The sequence below is a fragment of the Theropithecus gelada genome, chromosome 5 (assembly GCF_003255815.1).
Source record: "Theropithecus gelada isolate Dixy chromosome 5, Tgel_1.0, whole genome shotgun sequence".
NCBI classification, from domain to species: Eukaryota; Metazoa; Chordata; class Mammalia; order Primates; family Cercopithecidae; genus Theropithecus; species Theropithecus gelada.
Genome location: NC_037672.1, coordinates 74,187,003 through 74,211,027, shown reverse-complemented (window position 1 = coordinate 74,211,027; position 24,025 = coordinate 74,187,003). Strand labels below are relative to the sequence as shown.

Sequence of the window (24,025 nt, the reverse complement as noted above, 5' to 3'; positions counted from 1 at the left end):
AAAAAGAAAAGCCCCCATAAAGAAATCCATTTTTCCTTTTTCCACTTGGCTTAATAGTCTAAATACAAATGACTTAAGTGAAGGTAACTTTGGTTTATCTAGAAAAAAAATTTTCCTAAGCCAGAGATTTTTAAGAGAAGTTCTTAGAGGAATCTATGGATGGGCTTTGGAGCTGATAACCCACTTAAATCAAAGGCAGAAATTTGGGTTATGTGCATTTTAGGGAGAATAATTCTAAACTTTTCATTCTCAAAAAGATTTATGACCCAAAAAGGTGAAGAATGACTTATATAAATAAAGACTGCAGATAGCAGTTTTTTCTGTCTAACATCATTACGGTATTTTAAATGCTAACCCTTCTCATGGCATACAATTTAAAACTTTGCATTCACTATTTATCAAATAGTAAAGCGATATGACATTATTATGACACTTAAAATGATTACTAAGTAGAGAAAAAACAACTACAAAAGTGATTTAGGAGAAAAGACATATAAAACGAAGGTATGTTTAGACAAAACTTTTAAAATTTATTTCCCTGTTAGTAAAAGCAAGAGAAATTTCATTATTACCGTGGCAGAAATTCTTCACATTCAGGTTTGCCTAGTGATTCAACAATATCTGCTGCTTCAAGATATAACTTAAAGTAGAAGATTAAAAATACAATTATTATGTATAAAACTTAAATTACTATAAAAAGAAGCTCCTTTATAGTTATTTAATAGTCATGAAGGAAAAAATGATAAAAAAAAGGCAACTCAGAGTAAAATATTTAAAAATATAATTAAAAACATGTAATATATATATTGATATTCTCTCATTAAAATAACGGTAAAAACTGAAGGAACTGTTAACAGATATAATTGGATTCATGTCACTTAGCCATCCTAAACATGATGTATCCTAATTTTAAAAAAAAGGAAATTTCACCTCCAAATCTATTTTTCATAGCTACACAAAAGTTTTAGAAGCCCCCATTCAATTTTAGCTACATTTGAATAATAAGTAATTTGATTACTTTTTGTTTTTTGTTTTTGATTTTTTGAGACAGAGTCTTTCTGTTGCCCAGGTTGGAGTGCAGTGGCGTGATCTCTGCCTCCTGAGTTCAAGTGATTCTCCTGCCTCAGTCTACCGAGTAGCCAGGACTATAGGTGCGCGCCACCACGCCCGGCTAATTTTTTTGTATTTTTAGTAGAGATGGGGTTTCACCATGTTGGCCAGGCTGGTCTTGAACTCCTGACCTCAGGCGATCCGCCCATCTCAGCCTCCCAAAGTGCTGGGATTACAGGCATGAGCCACTGTGCCCAGCCATAATTTGACTACTTTTTGAGAAGAAAGTATTTACTCTGTATTTATTTTTCAGCTTGGATATATAATCTATAATTATACATACTATGTGTATGTGTATGTGTATGTCATCTATAATTATACACACTATAGGAAAATAATCTAGGAAACCAAAATTTCAGCTTTTTAAAAATACCAAAGATAATTAAAGTTAATGAAGAAAAGAACTGAGTCTTACTCTCATTTTCATTTAAGTAACTTGTGTGGCTAAATTTGAACGTGAACAACTGGTTACTTATTGTATTATAACACAGAATCTATATTAACAATTAACCCAGGCTGGAGTGCAGTAGAACAATTGCGGCTCACTACAACCTCTGGCTCCCAGGTTCAAGCGATTCTCCTACCTCAGCCTCCCGAGTAGCTGGAACTACAGGGGTGTGTCACCATGCCCAGCTAATTTTTTGTATTTTTAGTACAGATGGGGTTTCACAATGTTAGCCAGGATGGTCTCGATCTCCTGACCTCATGAGCTGCCCGCCTCGGTCTCTCAAAGTGCTGTGATTACAGGCATGAGCCACCGCGCCTGCCCTAATGGTTGTCTTTAAACCAGATTTTTACTAACGTACTTGTATTCTATGTTAAAATAAAGAATTCAGCAGCAAAATAGCACTGTGAGTACCTATTAAAATATAAAAAAATGAGCCGGGTGCAGTGGCTCACGCCTGTAATCCCAGCACTTTGGGAGGCCGAGGCGGGCGGATCACGAGGTCAGGAGTTTGAGACCAGTCTGACAACATAGTGAAATCCCATCTCTACTAAAAACACAAAAAATTAGCCAGGTGTGGTGCTGCGTGTCTGTAACCCCATCTACTTGGGAGGCTGAGGCAGGAGAATCGCGTGAACCCGGGAGGCAGAGGTTGCAGTGAGCTGAGATCGCGCGATTGCACTCCAGCCTGGGTGACGGTGCGAGACTCTGTCCCAAAAAAATAAAAATAAAAAATAAAATGATAAATGTTATATTCAAAATGTTTATGGTGTTTCAACAGAGAGAGGGCCTGGAGGCAGCATCCTTTCATACCTTGTGCCAATTATTCCTGCTGGTAAAAGACATGGGGATTTTTATTCCATCTTGTGATGTTCATACCCCATGCAACTCTAAAACCTGTACCACTCCCATGTTCTCCACTTTTGTAAGTTTACACCTAGAAAGGGAACCTGAAGGTTCATGATAGTAAAAGATTCCATGGAACAAATTCAAGAGTCCTGAGAGCCCAAGAATGCTAAGCTTATGGTACTGGAGAACAATTACCTATAAGGATAGAACATTCATTCCCTTACTGTCACAACTAAGGGAAATACATTTGAGAAGGCAACTTTGAGTTATATCTCAATAGCCCTAAAATAACATCTTGTTAATTTCAATCACAGAATCAAGTGTTGGAGGCATACTGCTGGCATCTCTTTCATGCATCAAAATGTATTTTAAGGTTGCTTTTCTAATATATTAATACTACATTATAGTATGTAACACATTCCATTTCATGAGTAAAGAATTCAACCTTAAAAACTCAGAACTAACCCACTGGCACAAAGGAGAAAATTTTCCTGTTACAGCTTTCAATACTTCTTGGCTGGCAACACCTCCTACTGCTGCAGCAAGTGGAGATAAAAAGCCTTGAGCAGTCCAAGAGAGCCAATGCACAATGTCAGCATTTACATCAGGCTAAAACAAAAGCCATAAAAGACAATAATATTAACAGCATTTAAATGGTATACTTAAAATTTCAATGACTAAATGTGAGAATTAGAACTTAATTTCTTAAAAAGCTATTCAATTCCCCTACTAAATAACTCTAAAAATGTCCCGATTTCATGATTACAGACCCATCTGCGTGTTACCTTAAGTAGTGTCTCCCTTTACTAGTACCTGCCCATTTTTGTTTTTGGACTCTATATGTCACTCTAGGGCATCATTTATAATTAACTCGAATATCTACCATTTATAGTTTTTGTCAAAGAACAGTTCTGTGATGCCAGTCAGACATATTTACAAATAAATAGATTTTTTTAAAAGTTTGTTAATGAAAACTACTATGAAAAGACCCTGAACTATGATAAATGAAAATAAAATCTTAAAAATGATAAGCTATCAGTTTGTGTTGAAAGTTGTAAATAAAAACTGCAATGAATAATGACACAATACATTGTTAGAGATAATGTTTTCAATTACGCTTAAAAGTTATGTATCTCAAAATAGAATATTTTAAAGGAAATATTGGAAAACTGAATTTTAGATCTATTATTTTAGCACAATGTCTTGTATGTGACAAAGATCTTTTCATGAGCTTATTTTCTTTCTCTTCCTATTTAAACATCAGTAATCCTAATTTTATCACTAAACTTCAAGTTTGCCTAATTAATCTTCTGAAATCCTATGTAAAAGAAGAGTTCTTGTACATTTAGGAGCGGAAAGAGAAGAGTTTTTATTACACTCTCAAAAATATTTGTGACACAAAATGGTTACTACTATTCCACCCCTCCATTTCAACTTTCCATATCTCATTATTTACAGTTGTTGAGCATTAGCCTCAACCAAGATCAATTACAATTTAAATTCTGCAATTTTTGAATGCAGATATTGTTGGTGGTGATAATATTAAAAACAATTATGAGAATGATAACAACAGTATAAGTGGGCACTTACCATGCCAGGTTTTATATTAAGTCCTTACATAACATTCAAAATAATCCTTATAGATATAATTTCTATTATACAAGAAAACCGAAACATTGAAAAATTAAGTAACTTATTCAAGATTTTATAGCTAGTAAATGGTGAAGCTAGGATCTGGACCCAAAAAGTCCAACTTTATAGGTTTATTCTCAGCATTAGGTTATGCAACCTCCCAGGATTCTTTATTTTTTAGTAAACAAACATCTAAATTTTGGGAATTTTTGGTTACCACAGGATAAAGACAGTGGCCTATACCTAAGTTTCCCTACATAATCTCCAAAACATATGCATAATCACAAGAAGAGAAATAAAACAGTGACAGGGCTTCAATATTACCAGAAAACAGAATATTATAAATTTTTGCAAACTCCATCAGCACTCTCGCTAGACTTCACATTGCTACAATCTTGGACAGAGAGCAGAATATATGAAGAGATCACAGAAGAAGGTGAATGGCCTAACGGTAACAAAACACGTCCTAAGAAAAAGAAATTCCCACACTAAGTGCAGAAAATATTGATGAGAGGTATAAAACTGGTGGCAGATCTCAGCCGTCAAAGAATGTCAACCTGGGAGAGAAAGATGTTAACAAAAGAGGGGAGACATTCTTTGAGAGAGAAAGCTAAAGAGAGAGATGTTAAGAATTTGGTAAAAATCAAAGAGACCTACAAAACACACCAGTACCTCTCCACCACAAAAAGGTCATCCATTAAAAGCTCCTTTTCAGTATCCTAAGAGAGTAGTACAAAAGCAGGAACCTAAAAAGCACCTAAAACCCTTACCCTGTGCAAAAAGTAAGCACAAAAATCACTCTACAATACAAAGCTAATGTAAGAAGAAAACAGAAAATCAGAATCAAAACATTTCAGCTACTGAAAATCCACACCCCCACAACTAATCAAAAGTCAGAAGATATTTAAGTGAATTATATATTCTTAACAAGCACTTGGCAACGTGGGGGGAGAAAACATCACAAAAAACCTTGAATCAGGAATTTAAAAACTAAGAACAGAAATGATCCATTCTACCCTTCCAGAAAAGAAAAGAATTAAACAACATTTGACTCTGCATATCAAAACGGGCTTATGGTGTATGTGGGAAACTTTACCGAATAATCAACTCTGAGATATAACCTGGTAAAACTATTAGATGAAGACAAAGATTAAACACATAGGGCCTTAAAGCAAAAAGAACAGATTACTTCTAAGAGTATGAAAATTGGGCTGGCATCTTATTTTTCAACAGCAAAAAATAAAGCAACATACCAGTGAACAAAGTAACAGCCCAGAATTTTACATCTAGCCAAGCTTAAAACTATGAAAGCTACAGAAAAAATATGAAACATATAAAAACTCAGGGAATACCGTAATTCTGAGCTCTTTTTGAGAAATAGACTAAACCTGATTTCAAGACTTAATATAAAAGCCATAATAAGCAAGACAAGATGGAGCTGGCAAAAGGACAGAAACAATGTGAAGACAGTAGAGTACAGAAACAGACCTATACATATATGGTAAAAAAAAAAAAAAACTGTTGACAAAGATGCCAAGACATTTCAATAAAGAATAGTCTTTTCCACAAATGGGCTAGAATAACTGGACATTCATATACAAAAAAATTAACTTTCATCTATACTTTGTGCAGTATATAAAGACACACTCATAAAACTACAAAAGAGTGCACAAAATTAGTGTAAAGTCATGCACACTGATCTCTACTTTGTATGATCACATCTTTATCAATACTTTGCACCATATGCAAAAATGAACTTATAAAATTACAAAAATATAAACTGTCTAGAAGAAAACAGCGTTTTGACCCTGTGTTAAAAAAGCTCTTAAGACAAAAAAGCACGAACCACAAAAAAAGTATTCTTTTTGTGGTTTGAAAAATTGAATTTCAGAGACTATAACTCATATCCAAATATATAAAGACATAAAAACTCTCTCAACCAATAATTAAAAACTATTTTAAAAACAGGCAGAGATTTTAAAAGACAGTTTATTAAAGAAGATATATGAATGGCAAATAATCATATTAAAAGACACTCAAATTCATGGCCAGTGACATGAAAATGAAAACCAAAATGATACACTACCACACACACATAAAAATGTTTAAAATCATATAAACAGACAACACAGAATATAAGGAAGCTGCAGCACAACGGAAATTCTCATACACTTCTGGTGAGAATGCAAAATGGTACAGCTACTTTGCAAAAACAGTTTGGCTGTTTCTTATGAAATTCAACATGGTCTTGGTCCTCCAAGATGGCCGAATAGGAACAGCTCCAGTTTGCAGCTCCCAGCGAGATTGATGTGGAAGACGGGTGATTTCAGCATTCCAACATGAGGTACCTGGGTCATCCCACTGGAACTGGTTGGAGTAGTGGGTGCAGCCCATGAAGGGCAAGCTGAAGCACTGTGGTACATCACCTCACCTGGGAAGCACAAGCGATCAGGGAATTTCCCTTTCCTAGCCAAGGGAAGCCATCACAGACTGTACCTGGAAAAATGGTACACTTCCGCCCAAATACTCTGCTTTTCCCACCATCTTAGCAACCACCAGACCAGGAGATTCTTCCCTGTGCCTGGCTTGGCGGATCCGATTCCCACCTAGCCTTGCTCACTGCTAGCGCAGCTGTCTGAGATCCACCTGTGAGGCTGCTGCCTGGCGAGGGAACAGGTGTCCGCCATTGCTGAGGCTTGAGTAGGTAAACAAAGCAGCCGGGAAGTTTGAACTGGGTGGAGCCCACCCCAGCTCAGCAAGGCCTACTGCCTCTATAGACTCAACCTCTGTGGGCAGGGCTTAGCTAAACAAAAGGCAGCAGACAACTTCTGCACTTAAACGTCCCTGTCTGACGGCACTGAACACAGCACTGGTTCTCCCAGCATGGCATTCAAGCTCTGAGAACGGACAGACTGCCTCCTCCAGTGGGTCCCTGACCCCTATGTAGCCTGACTGGGAGACACCTCCCAGTAGGGGCGGACAAGACACCTCATACAGGTTGGTGCCCCTCTGGGACGAAGCTTCCAGAGGAAGGATCAGGCAGCAATATTTACTGTTCCTTTGTAATCCTTAGAGACCTACAAAGAGACTTAGTCTCCCACACAATAATAATGGGAGACTTTAACACCCCACTATCAATATTAGACAGATCAACGAGACAGAAGGTTAACAAGGATATCCAGGACTTGAACTCAGCTCTGCACCAAGAGGACCTAATAGACATCTACAGAACTCTCCACCCCAAATCAACAGAGTATACATTCTTCTCAGCACTACATTGCACTTATTCTAAAACTGACCACATAATTGGAAGTAAAACACTCCTCAGCAAATGTAAAAGAACAGAAATCACAACAAACTGTCAGACCACAGTGCAATCAAATTAGAACTCAGGATGAATAAACTCAAAACCACACAACTATGTGGAAACTGAACAACCTGCTCCTCAATGACTACTGCGTAAATAACGAAATGAAGGCAGAAATAAAGATTTTCTTTGAAACCAATGAGAACAAAGACACAACATACCAGAATCTCTGGGAAGCATTCAAAGCAGTGCGTAGAGGAAATTTATAGCAGTAAATGCCGACAAGAGAAAGCAGGAAAGGGGGCCGGGCGCGGTGGCTCAAGCCTGTAATCCCAGCACTTTGGGAGGCCGAGACGGGCGGATCACGAGGTCAGGAGATCGAGACCATCCTGGCTAACATGGTGAAACCCCGTCTCTATTAAGAAATACAAAAAACTAGCCGGGCGACGTGGCGGGCGTCTGTAGTCCCAGCTACTCGGGAGGCTGAGGCAGGAGAATGGCGTGAACCCGGGAGGCGGAGCTTGCAGTGAGCTGAGATCCGGCCACTGCACTCCAGCCCGGGCGACAGAGCGAGACTCCGTCTCAAAAAAAAAAAAAAAAAAAAAAGAGAAAGCAGGAAAGATCTAAAATCGACACCCTAACATCACAATTAAAAGAACTAGAGAAGCAATAGCAAACACATTCAAAAGCTAGCAGAAGGCAATACATAACTAAGATCAGAGGAGAACTGAGGGAGCTAGAGACATAAAAAACCCTTAAAAAAATTCATGAGTCTAGCAGCTGGTTTTTTGAAAAGATCAACAAAATTGATAGACCACTAGCAAGACTAATAAAGAAGAAAAGAGAGAAGAATGAAATAGATGCAATAAAAAAATGATAAAAGGGATATTACCACCGATCCCACAGAAATACAAACTACCACCAGAGAATACTATAAGCCCCGCTATGCAAATAAACTAGAAAATCTAGAAGAAACGGATACATTCCTGGACACATACACCCTCCCACGACTAAACCAGCAAAAAGTTGAATCTCTGAATAGAACAATAACAGGTTCTGAAATTGGGGCAATAATTAATAGCCTACCAACCAAAAAGAGTCCACGACCAGATGGATTCACAGCCAAATTCTACCGGAGTTACAAAAGGGAGCTGGTACCTTTCCTTCTGAAACTATTTCAATCAACAGAAAAAAAGGGAATCTTCCCTAACTCATGTTATGAAGCCAGCATCATCCTGATACCAAAGTCTGGCAGAAACACAACAACAACAAAAAAGAGAATTTTAGACCAATATCCCTGATGAACATCGATGCAAAAATCCTCAATAAAATACTGGCAAACCGAATCCAGCAGCACATCAAAAAGCTTATCAAACATGATCAAGTCGGCTTCATCCCTGGGATGCAAGGCTGATTCAACATACACAAATCAATAAACGTAATCCATCACATAAACAGAACCAATGACAAAAACCACATGATTATCTCAATAGGTACAGAAAAGGCCTTCAACAAAATTCAACAGCCTTTCATGCTAAAAACTCCCAATGACTTAGGTATTGATAGAATGTTATCTCAAAATAATAAGAGCTATTTATGACAAACCCACAGCCAGTATCATACTCAATGGGCAAAAACTGGATGCATTCCCTTGGAAAACTGGTACAAGACAAGGATGCCCTCTCTCACCACTTCTATTCAACATAGTGTTGGAAGTTCTGGCCAGAGCAATCAGGCAAGAGAAAGAAATAAAGGGTATTCAATTAGGAAAACAGGAAGTCAAATGGTCTCTGTTTGCAGATAACCTGATTGTATATTTAGAAAACCCCATTTTCTCAGCCCCAAATCTCCTTAAGCTGATAAGCAACTTCAGCAAAGTCTCAGGATACATGCAAATCAACATGCAAAATCACAAGCATTCCTACACACCAATTATAGACAAAGAGATAGCCAAATTGTGAGTGAACTTTCATTCACAATCGCTACAAAGAGAATAAAATACCTAGGAATTCAACTTACAAGGAATGTGAAGGACCTCTTCATGAAGAAGTACAAACCACTACTCAAGGAAATGAAAGAGGACACAAACAAATGGAAGAACATTCCATGCTCATGGAAAGGAAGAATCAATGTCATTAAAATGCCCATTCTGCCCAAGCAGGTAATTTATAGATTCAATGCCATCCCCATCAAGCTACCAAGGACTTTCTTCACAGAATTGGAAAAAACTACTTTAAAGTTCATGTGGAACCAAAAAAGACCCCACATTGCCAAGACAATCCTAAGTAAAAAGAACAAAGCTGGAAGCATCACGCTACCTGACCTCAAATTATACTTCAAGGCTACAGTAACCAAAACAGCATGGTACTGGTACCAAAACATAGACCAATGGAACAGAACAGAGGCCTCAGAAAAAACACCACACATCTCCATCGATCTGATCTTTGACAAACCTGACAAAAACAAGCAATGGGGAAAGGATTCCCTGTTTAATAAATGGTGCTGGGAAAACTGGATAGCCATATGTAGAAAGCTGAAACTGGATCCCTTCCTTACACCTTATACAAAAATTAACTCAAGATGAATTAAAAAATTAAATGTAAGATCTAAAACCATAAAAACCCTAGAAGAAAACCTAGGCAATAACCATTCAGAACATAGGCATGGGCAAAGACTTCATGACTAAAATACCAAAAGCAATGGCAACAAAAGCCAAAACAGACAAATGGGACCTAATTAAGCTAAAGAGCTTCTGCAGAGCAAAAGAAACTATCATCAGAGTGAACAGCAACCTACAGAATGGGAGAAAATATTTGCAATCTATCCATCTGACAAAGGGCTAATATCCAGAATCTACAAAGAACTTAAAACAAATTTACAAAAAAAAAAAAAAAACAACCCCATCAGAAAGTGGGCAAAGGATATGAATAAACACTTCTCAAAAGAAGACATTTATTCAGCCCCCAGACACATGCAAAAATGCTCATCATCACTGGTCATCAGAGAAATGCAAATCAAAACCACAATGAGATACCATCTCATCCCAGTTAGAATGGCAATCATTAAAAGGGAAACTACAGATGCTGGAGAGGATGTGTAGAAATAGGAACGCTTTTACACTGTTGGTGGGAGTGTAAATCAGTTAAACCATTGTGGAAGATAGTGTGGCAATTCCTCAAGGATCTAGAACTAGAAATACCATTTGACCCAGCAATGCCATTACTGGGTATATACCCAAAGGATTATAAATCATGGTACTATAAAGACACATGCACATGTATGTTTATTGTGGCACTATTCACAATAGCAAAGACTTGGAACCAACCCAAATGTCCAACAATTATAGATTGGATTAAGAAAATGTAGCACATATACACCATGGAATACTATGCAGCTGTAAAAAAAGATGAGTTCATGTCCTTTGCAGGGACATGGATGAAGCTGGAAACCATCATTCTTAGCAAACTATCACAAGGACAGAAAACCAAACACTGCATGTTCTCACTCATAGGTGGGAACTGAACAATGAAAACACATGGACACAGGGCAGGGAACATCACAGGGGAGGGCGGCTGGGGGAGGTAAAGCATTAGGAGAAATACCTAATGTAAACGACAAGTTGATGGGTGCAGCAAACCAACATGGCACATGTATACCTACGTAAGAAACCTGCACGTTGTGCACATATACCCTAGAACTTAAAGTATAAAAGAAAATAAATAAAATAAACATACATCTATCATAAGACTCTGTAACACACTTTAGGGTAGTTATATAAGAGAAGCAAAGACATATGTCCACATCAAAATCTATATGCAAGTAGTTGTAATAACTATTCATAATTGCTCAGTATGGAAACACCCCATATTTTCCATCAAGTGATGTAAAAACAAACTGTAGTACGCAATGAAACAAAAAAACAAATACCACGTGTTCTCACTTACAAGTGGGAGCTAAATAATAAGAACACATGGATACACAGAGGGGAACACCACACACTGGGGCCTACTGGAGGGTGGGAAGAGCGGGGAAAATAACTAACAGGTACTAGGCTTAATACCTGGGTGATGAAATAATATGTATGACAAACCCCCATGATGCAAATTTACCTATATAACAACTTGCACATGTACCCCTAAACTTAAAAGAAAAAACAAAAATGAAATGAACATGCAACAAAATGGAAAAAACTCAAGTTAATTATAATTAGTGATAGAAACCAGATTCAAAAGGCTACACATACTATATGACTCCATTTATTGACATTCTGGAAAAGAAAAAATCTATAGTGGATGCTAAGGTTTGGTTATGGGCTGGAGAGGTAATTATAAAGAGGCATGAGGGAACTTTTTTGCATTACGGAATGTTTTATATTTTAATTGTGGTGGTAGACCCATTACTGTACACTATGAATTAATTGCATACATCTGAATTGATAGTGTACAAAATTTTTTATAACTACACACCCAAAAAGAGTGAAAAATTTACTTTATGTAAATTTCACATCAATAAACTTGATAAATTCCTAATCACATCCTTCTGTTTAATCACAGACTTCTACAATCTATTTCTAGCTTTTCATACATTTTATTTTCTCAAAGCACTATATATGCAACACAAGGTCTTTCACTATGGCTAGTGAGTCACTGTTTTCAGTACATTTATTATTTCTTTCTTTGTGTAATTATAGAACATATGATATTAAAGCTTTTACCACTGATGTTAAGATTCTCACTTCCTGAGATGGTTTGGCTGTGCCCCCACCCAAAATCTCATCTTGAATTGTAATCCCCATAATCACCACATGTCAACGTGGGACCAGGCAGTGGTTACTGGATGGTGGGGGTGGTTCTCCCATGCTATTCTGATGATAGTGAGTTTCACGAGATCTGACAGTTTTATAAGCGTCTGGCAGTTCCTCTGCTTGCACTCACTCTGTCCTCCCACCCTGTGAAGAAGCTGTCTGCTTCTCCTGTGCCTTCTGCCATGATGGTAAAGTTTCCTGAGGCTTCCCCAGTCATGTGGAACTGTGAGTCAATTACCTCTTTCCTATATAAATTACCCAGTTTTGGGTATTTCCTCATAGCAGTGTGAGAACAGACTAATATAGTAAATTGGTACGGCAGAGAGTGGGGTGCTGCGATAAAGATACCCAAAAGTGTGGAAGTGACTTTGGAACTGGAAAAGGCAGAGGTTGAAATAGTTTGGAGGGCTCAGTAGACGATAGGAAGATGTGGGAAAGTCTGGAACTTATCAGTTTTGACCAAAATGCTGATAGTGATATGGACAATGAAGTCAAGGCTGAGGTGGTCTCAGATGGAGACAAGGATCCTGCTGGGAACTAGAATAAAGGTGACTCTTATTATGCTTTAGTAAAGAGACTGGCGGCATTTTGCCCCTGCCCTAGAGATCTGTAGAATGTTGAACTTGAGAGAGATGATTTAGGGTATCTGGCAGAGAAATGTCTAAGTAGTAAAGCATTCAAGGTGTGACTGAGGTGCTCTTAAAAGCATTAAGTTTTATGCATTCACAAAAAGATGGTTTGGAATTGGAACTTACGCTTAAAAGAGAAGCAGAGCATTAAAGTTTGGAAAAAATGCAGCCTGATGATACAATAGAAAAGAAAAATCCATTTTCTGAGGAGAAATTCAAGTCAGCTGCAGAAATTTCCATAAATAACAAGCAGGTAAATGTTAATTGCCAAGACAATGGGAAAATGTCTCCAGGCATGTCAGAGGTCTTCAAGACAGCTCCATCACAGGCCTGGAGGCCTAATAGGAAAAAATGGTTTTATGGGGTGGCCCCAGGGCCTTGCTGCTTTGTGCAGTCTCAGGACATGGTGCTTTGTGTCCCATTCATGGCTAAAAGGGGCCAATGTACAGCTCAGGCTGTTGCTTCAGAGGGTACAAGCCCTAAGCCTTGGTGGCTTACACATGGTGTTGGGCCTGCGGGTGCACAGAAGTCAAGAATCGAGGTTTGGGAACCTCTGTCTAGATTTCAGAGGATGTATGAAAACACCTGGATGTCCAGGCAGAAGTTTACTGCAGGGGTGGAGCCCTCATGGAGAACCTCTTGCTAAGGCAGTGCAGAAGGAAAATGTGGGGTTGGAGCCCCCAAAGAGAGTCCCCATTGGCACTGCCTAGTAGAGCTGTGAGAAGAGCGCCACAGTCCTCCAGATCCCGGAATGGTAGATACAACGAAAGCATGGACCATGAATCTGGAAAAACTGCAACGCTCAATGCCAACTCATGAAAGCAGTTGGAAGTGGGGGCTGTACCTTGTATAGCCACAGGGTGAAGATGCCCAAGACCATGGGAACCCACCTCTTGCATCAGTGTGACCTGGATGTGAGACATGGAGTCAAAGAAGATCATTTTGGAACCTTAAGGATTAATGACTGCCCTACTGGATTTTACAGTGCATGGGGCCTGTAGCCCCTTTGTTTTGCCCAATTTCTCCCATTTGGAATGGGAGCCTTTATCTAATATCTGTACCCTCACTGCATCTAGGAAGTAACTAACTTGCTTCTGATTTTACAGGCTCATAGGTGGAAGGGACTTGCCTTGCTCAGATAGGACTTTGGACTTGGACTTCTGGATTAATGCTGGAATGGGCTAACACTTTTGGGGACTGTTGGAAAGGCGTGATTGTGTTTTGAAATGTGAGTACATGAGACTCAGGAGGGACCAGGGATGAAATGATACATTTTGGCTGTGTCTCCATCCAAAATCTCATCTTGAATTGTTATCCCCATAATCCCCACATGTCAAGGGCAGGACCACGTGGAGGTAATCAGTGAGTGATAGTGAGTGAGTCTCATGAGATCTGATGGTTTTATAAGAACCTGGCAGTTCCTCTGCTTGTACTCACTCTGTCCTACCACCCTGTGAAGAGGTGCCTGCTTCTCCTTTGTCTCCTGCCAGGATTGTAAGTTTCCAGAGGCATCCCCAGCCATGAGGAACTGTGAGTCAATTAAACTTCTTTCCTTTATAAATAACCCATCTCAGGATTTCTTCATAGCAGTATAAGAATGGACTAATACACTTCCCTCTCATTTTTATAAAATAAGAACAAAAATAGTAAGAGTCTTCAAATAATTGCACAAACACTACCATGTTTATAGCTGCTTAAATAAAACTGTTGACAAGCAGGCACTGGCATCATAACACACAAAAAAACCATTTTCTAGGTGACATGTTTAAATCTAAATCTGATGTGCAAAATGTGATAAAGAGATGTGAATGTATAATGTATAAAACAGATGACTTAGAAGAAAGCTAACATATATAACTTTAAGTGGATTAACAAATCAAGTAAATCATAACAGAATAATAAAGAATAATAGTAACACTTAAAAAAATAGCAGCAGCAAATAGTAATTACTATATGTCACATGACATTTCTAAGTACTTTACAAAATTAAATCATTTAATGTTCACAATAACCCTATGAAGGTAGGTTAACTCTATTTTATAGATTTATAAATTAAAACATAACAAAGTGAAATAAAGTTGTCTAATGCCACAGAGTAGCAAAGCTGGATGTGAAGGATAAGAGAATACTAATATATAGAACACTTATGTATTAACAAACAGATATTCGGACAGCCATAAATTTCAACAGTCACCTTCTCTTCCAAGGTTTCACTTATAGATGTTGCTAGTTTCAACAGTTCTTCTGAATCTTGTTGGCATCTACAACTCAAAACAGAAAACCCTAACTTTAGTTTTCTCAACTGCCATAAACAGTAGGACATACTCAAAATTAAAATTTAGGAAATATATAAAAGAATGTGGGATTTTGCCAACAGGTAGCACAAAATGTTTTACTGATTTAAAGATGATTGACTTATAAATACATTACTTCAAAATCACACTTATATCAGTATATAAATAAGCTTAGTCTCTTTTTTTTTTTTTTTTTTGAGACAGAGTCTCATTCTGTCACCCAGGCTGGAGTGCAGTGGTGCAATCTTGGCTCACTGCACCCTCTGCCTCCTGGTTCAAGTAATTCTCGTGCCTCAGCCTCCCAAGGAGCTGGGATTAACGGCATGCACCACCATGCCTGGTAATTTCTGTATTTTTAGCAGAGACAGGGTTTCGCCATGTTGGCCAGGCTGGTCTCAAACTCCTGGCCTCAAGTGATCCACCCACCTCGGCCTCCCAAAGTCCTGGGATCACAGGCATGGGCCACCACACCCAACCCCAAGATTTAATCCAAAATATAAAAAGTAAAAACCTTCTGCAACAGTAGTCTGACTTAACAGGGTATAAAGTTAAAAAAAAAGTTACTATGGATTAATAATTCAATAATTCTCAGAATTTTTTTTTGTTGTTTTAAAAAGCTTTAATTTTTAAAGGCTTCAAAGTGGGAAAATTCACATTTAGTATGATTCCACTTTTAAAACCAATTTCTCCACTCCCACCAGGAAAAGGACTAGAAAGTCATAATAAATCTTTACACAGCTTGGCATATCTATTGGTATTGTAATTACAAAGGGCATAGTTTTTAAATTATAATTTCTGAACTACTACTTTTATAGAAAGGAAAATATTTATTTTTAAACTTAAAACATTACCCAACATTTGGCTTGCGACTGTATTTCTCCTGAAACTGGTCCAAGGCAAGCATAGCTGTGTGAATCTCTAAAGGTGCCTATTAAGAACATTAAAAATTGGCCAACATTTACTGAGTGCTTGTATGTCCCAGGCACTGGGCTAAATGCTTTTAAAACATTATTTAACCATCACAATAAACACATTAGCTTAATACTAATATTAACTCTATTTAACAAATAAGAAACCTGAAGGTTAGAAGTTAAATGACTTAACCTCAAGGCCATGAAGGTAAATGATTTAATCCACTTTCCTTATTAAAATTTACAAATTTGGAAACTGTTAGTTCCTTCCTTATCACATTTCCTGCTATAAAATTACATCCATTTAAAAAAAAAAAAGAATACATACTCAAAGCTTTTTTGGTAAGAAATACGCATTATATAAAAATGGTACGATTCAGAAAATCTTTTAATAAGATCATTTATACAAGTTATTGAAATCGTCTTTTAATTATCAAAGTTGGCAAATCATTATAAAAGTGAAACTTTTTCCTATTACTTTAACATTTTTTCTATGATACAAATTCCCATTTTTAATCCTCGGAAGTCAACTTTTGATATGTGAGTATAACCTTTAATATACTCACATTATAAGGCCTAACAGTAAGATATCTACATGGTTATTCCATTTTAACTTTATAATCACTCGCTAATTCTCATCTCTGATTCTGCTGCCTCTCTCAAACCTGTAAGTGTTTATTTACCTCAGGTTTGCTAAAATCCACAATAAGGCACTTTGGATGTTTTATCTGCCTCTCCAGTGGCTCCTGATACGGGGAAAAAAAAAAAAATCATTACTTCAGAGTAAGTGAGTGATTATTGGACAAAATATACTACTATATGTCAGTGCACTAAAAACCAGGGAACTCTCCCAAGCGTCTGAAATAAGTAGGGTTGGGCTGATATGTTTTAACTGAAATAGAAACTAGCTACCACTCTTATGACAATACTTTAAAAAAAAAGTTAAATGCAATAAAACAACCTGCTCCACACAGTAAATTTGGGAACAATTAGTAAAAACATTTGCATACCTAAAAAAATTTATTATTTTAATCTAAAAGCTACCATATCTTTCTAATACCAGGCTATCAAGACTTATTAAATTCTGTATGAAGAACACAAAGGCAAAACAAACAAACACACAAAAACCAAAATATCCACCCAATCTAAAATTGAGACATATCCAATTAAAACCTGGAGACAAGGCACAAGGAGATATGCAGGAGCACATCTGACTAGATATATTATTTTAATTTTTTTTAATTCTAACTTTGAGTTGAACAAAGCCTTGTAAACGACTAGAGTTGTTAATAGTTCTGGAAAAGAAAAGGCAATTACGTTAAAACCTTGAGAACTTGTAAGAAAAAACAGAGATGTGTTAGCTTATCCTGAGAAGGAGCCCAAGGATTTTAGTTGCACAAGATCCCTTAGTTTCCTGACACTACATTCTCTATATTCAGCTATTTACATTTTCCTTTCAATGCCAGTCATTTTTAGAAATTATTTTACATTTCCAACATATATGCTGTTTTCTGAAATTTATAAAATTAAATTTTAAAAACCAGGATTAACAAGTATAATTTGAATATCTTCATTTTAGAAAATTAAATAATAATAAAGTAAAACAACCTCTTGCTAAATCTTGAAAATACATTAGTTTTATTTCTTGTCTTAGAAAGTAAATTGTAATAAGTATGATAAACTCTTTGATAATTCACAAAGGTATAGTTCCTTTCGGGTATACCCATTTAGCTCAACTATATGTATATGGTATTCTGGCTATAGAAGATGTGTAAATTTTTTGTTAATATCCATTTTATTCATTTATTTCATTAGATTAATTCCATTTCCCTCAAAGCAGGTACAAACGAAAAAAAAAAAAATCCGTTTCACATTTAACCTGTTTGGTTAACTGAGTAATTTCATTGTCTCTTCTGCCTTTCTTTTTCTGTGAAGAAATATTTTTTAAGCAGAAAAAAAAAATACTTACAAAGAAAACTGTTTTAGGAGTCTTAACTTGGACAGCTATGCCTCCATGTAAATATGGTTCCAGTTCTGTAGTGTCACCAATACTAAAAGAAAATGGCGATATCACTAGAAGAAAAAAAAGTTAAAAATTACACGGGGAAACAGATATTTAAATTTCAACTCTTATTGTCATAAAATGTTAATTATTCCCAATTTACAAAATTAAAAAATTCCAGCATAGTGGTTTTTTGTTCGTTTGTTTGTTTTTTAATGAAGAGCTGGGAGGAGTATGGGGACCTAGACAGAGTGTTTTTTCCAATGTGAAACTCCAGGACTTAAAAATAACGAAGGAAACTTATAGAAAAAGAGTAATGAGGGCTACTCATTATTAGATATTAAAATATATCATAAAGCCTCAATAACATAATAATAACTACCTATCATAATAATATAATATGGTACTGGTTAATAAACAGACAACTGGAAAAGATTAGAGAATTCAGAAACAGTCTTAAGTACACAAAGGACAAAATCAAGGTGGCACCTCAATCAGTAAGGAAAAGATAAGATCGATTATTCAATAAATCTGATACAGAAAAAAGACATCTGGGAAAACACCTATTGCAAATGGACAAAAGTTTTAAGTGTCAAAAATGATGCTAACAATTTCTTAGATAAAAGCATGAGAGAAAAATTTCTTTAAAACCATGTAGTAAGGAAGGCTTTTCTAAGTAATACTCTAAATAAAAACCATAAAAGAAAATAATTAAAATTTGATTATGAAAACATAAAAAAGAAAACCTCATGACAAAAACCCATCATAAGCAACATCAAAAGATAAATGGCAAACCAGGAAAATATTATGCTCTGTCTGGGCATGGTGGCATGTGCCTGTAGTCCCATCTAATCAGGAGGCCAAGGCAGCAGGATCACTTGAACCCAGGAGACTGTAGTGTGCTAAACTGTACCTTTGAATAGTCACTGTACTCCAGCCTGGATAACAAAGTGAGACCCTCATTTCTTAAAAAGAAAAAACATGATCCGATAACATTTTCATCTATATTATGACATATTAGGTAGCTATAAAAGAAAATTTAAAGGAAAAAAAAAGGACGTTCTCCAATTACTAATGAGAAAAGATCACAAATATATTTTGTTTAATAAAAAGATAAAGGACAGCACTATGTATAATGTGCTTCCTTCTGTGTTAAAAACAAACAAACAAACAAATACACAATAAACTAAGACTAACAGTTACCTGTGGTAGTGGATGAGAACTGTGAGGGTGAAATCAAGTTTGGGCAGAACACTTTTCATTGTAAATATTTACCGTTTCTCATTTCCGAACCATTTGGTTATTCAAAAAATTAAGTTAAAAAAACCAAGTAAGCCCACCCCTTTACTTAATATATTATATAATACAGGCATCTATACTATATAATATGTAATATATACTATGTATGTGTATATATAATAAATATATAAAGTAGACAGAATGGTCAGCAGAGTGAACACCAAACTTAGCTGCTGTTACCTCTGGAGAGGAAAGGAAGTCTGAAGTAGGATTCATTTTTAGCCCTATTTAAACATATACACATACATATATATCTAGAATAAGTTTGTATTATTTTAGCTATTTAACAGTGGTTTTTGGCTGGTCATGAGGTTTTTTTGATCTTCATGCCTGTAATTACAATACTTTGGGCAGCCAAGGGGAAAGGTTGACTTGAGCCCTGGGGTTTGAGACCAGCCTGAGCAACATAGAGATCTTGTCTCTACAAAAATAAAAAAAGTTAGCCAGGTGTGGTGGCACACGCCTGTGGTTGCCAGCTACTTGGGAGGCTGAGGTGGGAGGATCACTTGGGCCCAGGAGGCTGAGGCTGCAGTGAGACACGATCATGTCACTGCACTTCAGCCTGAGCAACAGAGCAAGATGCTATCTCAAAAAAAAAAAAACAAAAAACAGACAAAAAAACAAAACAACATCTTTTCATGCGAGCAGAATATTACTTTAGATCAGTAGGTAGCAATTTATAAATGTTAAGGGAAAAAAAAGCTTCCTAACAGCCACTCTAAACTTACTCATCTCTCCCTCCAAAGAATTATTGGCACAAAATGTGGGTTTTCTTTCTCTTTGTTTCTTGACATGCAGTGGCTCCTCTTTATATAAGCAGCCTCATAATCTGAACCTTCACCACAATTCACCACAACATGGACCCCAAAATTACAAATAATAATCCTAAATGATTAATTTTAATAAAAATAGACATTCTTTAATATATATGATCTGAACCTGTATTTAAAATACTTAGACGTAATCAGGAAACAAAATGAAACAGTTTTGTTATACAACATGCATGCTAAAATTACAAATAATAAACCTAAATGATTAATTTTAATAAAAATAGACATGAATATATATGATCTGAGTCTGTATTTAAAATAATTAGATGTAATCAGGAAACAAAATCAAATAGTTTTGTTATACAACATGCATGCTAAAACTACAAATAATAATCCTAAATGATTAATTTTAATAAAAACAGACATATTCTTTAATATCTATGATCTGAACCTGTATTTAAAATAATTAGATGTAGCTGGAAAAAAAAATCAAATAGTTTTGTTATCAAAAATACTTAAATATATATTCAAAGTTGTTTATCTATAAACAGTTTGTAATAAGAATTGATTTTTCCCTCTCCTGAGGATATATTTTGCTGTCATTAAAAAAAAGTAATTCCATTTACTGTCTATAAATTAAATACATAGTTATATTTTCAAATGCCCTAAAGATAAAACTGCATCAATTTTCCCTAAATATGTGTAAGCATGCCATATAGTTATGGCTTGTCCAGTACTGTCTTTGACTCTTTTCAACGTGGCTGAAGGAAAAACACAAACTACGCAGATTAACTCTGCTATAAATTCATTATATTAAACTTCAAATGGGCCCTATATGATACCTGACATCTTTCCATTTTCAAGAATGTCTACTTTCCTCCTGGTTTTGGCACCTTTCATTGCCTTTTGGCAATGACTTCACATTAGTCCAATGAAAAAACAGACTCCTTCAACTGCTTGCCAACAAACCTACAAACTTGCCTGCAGACATGACATTCACCCCTTTTATTCAAGCCACTGAACAAGAACATATATTCCAACCAACATCTAGACATCTTCCTTTAAACACTTCATTGCTACCTCATTTTACAAAGCTAAACTATACTCTTTATCTACAAAACCTACTCCCTTTCTTGCATTCCTTAAGTGAATATGTTGACTGATCAGGTAGAAATCTTCACTCACCTATAGTATGTGATCAAGTTTCTTTCTAAATATCTTAAGATTAAGACTTGTGAGTTCAATTCTCCCTGCCAGCCCTGCTGTATTAATTTCTTGTAGTTCCTTTAGATCTGTCTTGTATCTGAGCCTTTTCTGTTTGTCTCTGCATAAATAATCTTTTTTCAATACCTTCCTAAGCCAATGCAACCTTCACATTTTAATCAAGACACCCTGTCCCATTGCTGCTGTCCCAAAACTGAGTAGGTTTCCTTGCTAAGTTTGGTGTCGCCAAATGGGTATATTCTCTTAATATCATCAGTGTTTAACAATGTCTTCACTTGGATTGAATATTTTGAGGCCAAGGGCTTTAGATCATGTCTCTTTGAGTTGACGTTCTGTTCCCAATACTAAGTATAGTGTCTGAACTATAAATTTGCTGAATAAGTATAAATGAATTAAGAAAACACATTGACTTACCCGTTATTTGTTGTATAGATCCATTTAAACCTGTCATTCCATTAATTTCTCGAAATGTTAGGAATTGTCCTGTCTCCAGTTTGTGAGGATGATTTTCAAGGCAAGTAACAATGCCAGGATTTGCCTAAAAATAAGAGTACTCTATTAAAAAAGAAGTTCACATATTCTTGGTGTACAAATTGAAATCTTAAGCAAAAATGACAAAGTTATCATAAAATTCTCAAAACCAAAATTCTACGCTATTCTTCTGTTAGTAAAAGCAAGCCTTTAAAAAGCGATCACAAAATAATGATCAAATTATTACTATTTTTTAAATGAATGCTGAAAATATAATTTCTATGTTTGGTAGGAGATGTGCAAAGATTCCATAGAAAAGATCAAATATTTAATAGATTCAAAAACTCCTGTAACTTGTAAAAAACATTCCAAGTTATCTAATAGTTTTAAATGTGAGAAAAAACCCATGGGCATAAATGATAAAAGCCTGACACTGAAGATCAAAGAATAGTAAAGAAGGAGGATAGAAATTTTAAAGATGGGAATCTGGTAGTTTACAACTTGCTCAACGCTTTAAAGAAATATTGTGTAGCTTATCAGCTACATTTCCTATAGTATTCAATAAAAGATAACACTGATGCAATAAGAATCCACACCACATTTTGGAATTTATTCTCTGTGTTTTTCTCAGGGACAAACTAAAATCAACTAGAGAAGGTAAAAGGTTAAATAGTAATATGCCTGAAAGAGTAACTCAGGTAGAATAATAAATCACTCTGTAAGCAGAAAGATATACAGACTGACTTTTCAATAAATTTTTCTTAAAAAGGCATGAGAGAGAGAGTACTGGGTCTCTATCACCATGAGATTACACTGGGTTTAAAAATAAAGTATAAAAACAAGAAATACGAATTACAAATACTAGTATGTTAAAGTATATTATCATTCCCTTATTCTGTCTTCTTTTGGACTTCAACTTAAGTTGATTATAAAGAATACAAACAAAGTAAATTATTTGTGTAAAAGAATAGTAAAAGGGGATCATAATGATTTCTCCGGTTCTTTTATGGAATAAAAAATTGAGCTTATGCATGATCAAGAGTGTGGTTAGAAAATTCAGACTTTTGAATTTGAAGGTTAATCAAAATTTTCTACACCTTCTAAATAATGCTTTAGAAATATAACAAATTAGAAATGCTTTTCTCTAATATGATTTAAGTGTGCCTTTTTATAGTATTAGACTAGGTGACTTACAACATACTTAATGCATCCACTATCTAACGCAATAAACAATTCAGTAAACACTGAATCACAATTCATGACCCATAGGAGGTAACATAGAATAAAATTAAAATTAAAATTTATGACAAGCAAATGTTGCTCTATCAAGTATTATTATTATTTTTTTTCTTTATTTATTTTTGAGATGTGGTCTCACTCTGTCACCCAGGCTGCAGTGCAGTAGCGTGATCTTGGCTCACTGCAACTTCCGCCTCCCAGGTTCAAGTCATCCTCCCATCTCAGCCTCCTGAGTAGCTGGGACCACACACCACCATGCCCGGTTAATTTTTTGTATTTTTGGTAGACATGGAGTTTCACCATGTTGCCCAGGTTGGTCTCAAACTCCTGAGCTAAAGTGATCCACCCCCGTCAGCCTCTAAAAGTGCTGGGACTGTAGGCATGAGCCTCCGTGCTTGGCCCTATCAAGTATTATTTGTTAGAGGAAATCCAGAATATTTTTAACAATTAATATTCCAGTTTTAATTTAGTTTTAATATAATGAAGTCAAGAAATTAGCTACATATTTCCTCATTATCTTAAAACACTATAAAAGAAATTTTACATACTGTAATACTTGGCTGACACCGCCTTTTTGAAAATAGCATTCACATCAACTTTAACAAAATTTATTTTAAAAGTTCATTAATATAATCATACTTGCGTTATGTTTGAAATGAAAATTTCTTTTGGTTCTTCTCCTGTTGCATCTAAAACTTCAAATTCATCACCAAAATCACAAAATAACCTTGACCAAATTCCATGTACATCTGCACTGATAAACTGTAAAATGGCAAAAACAAGTTCAAGCTTATTTATATAAAGAAAAAAAAAACACTCTACTCTCCTAGCCCATTTCATGACAATTTCATTTATAATTAAGTATACCCTGTAGAGCCTATAGAATACAAAGTAAATAATAAACAGGATAAACTGATGTAGACTGGTTTAGGAATCAAAGATTTTCAGTACTTTTAGTAAATGAATGTCCAGTACAACAAAATAAGAATATCAGCATATCATATTTAAAAATTCTATGACTTTTAAATAACAAAAATTC

The 24,025-nt window shown here is 35.8% G+C and overlaps 1 protein-coding gene across 1 annotated transcript in view; it reads right to left on the bottom strand.

Annotated features, from left to right (window-relative positions):
- The window catches only part of UBA6 (ubiquitin like modifier activating enzyme 6), a 73,313-nt gene that overhangs the window by 26,376 nt on the left and 22,912 nt on the right, over nucleotides 1-24,025 (bottom strand). Inside the window, exons 8-15 of the mRNA XM_025384825.1 lie at nucleotides 23,626-23,748; nucleotides 21,691-21,814; nucleotides 17,951-18,054; nucleotides 16,665-16,727; nucleotides 15,922-15,998; nucleotides 14,971-15,037; nucleotides 2,870-3,013; nucleotides 573-640 (exon numbers count right to left, since the gene is read on the bottom strand). Coding sequence (XP_025240610.1) covers nucleotides 573-640; nucleotides 2,870-3,013; nucleotides 14,971-15,037; nucleotides 15,922-15,998; nucleotides 16,665-16,727; nucleotides 17,951-18,054; nucleotides 21,691-21,814; nucleotides 23,626-23,748 — 770 coding nt within the window. The remainder of the gene's footprint in view (nucleotides 1-572; nucleotides 641-2,869; nucleotides 3,014-14,970; nucleotides 15,038-15,921; nucleotides 15,999-16,664; nucleotides 16,728-17,950; nucleotides 18,055-21,690; nucleotides 21,815-23,625; nucleotides 23,749-24,025) is intronic.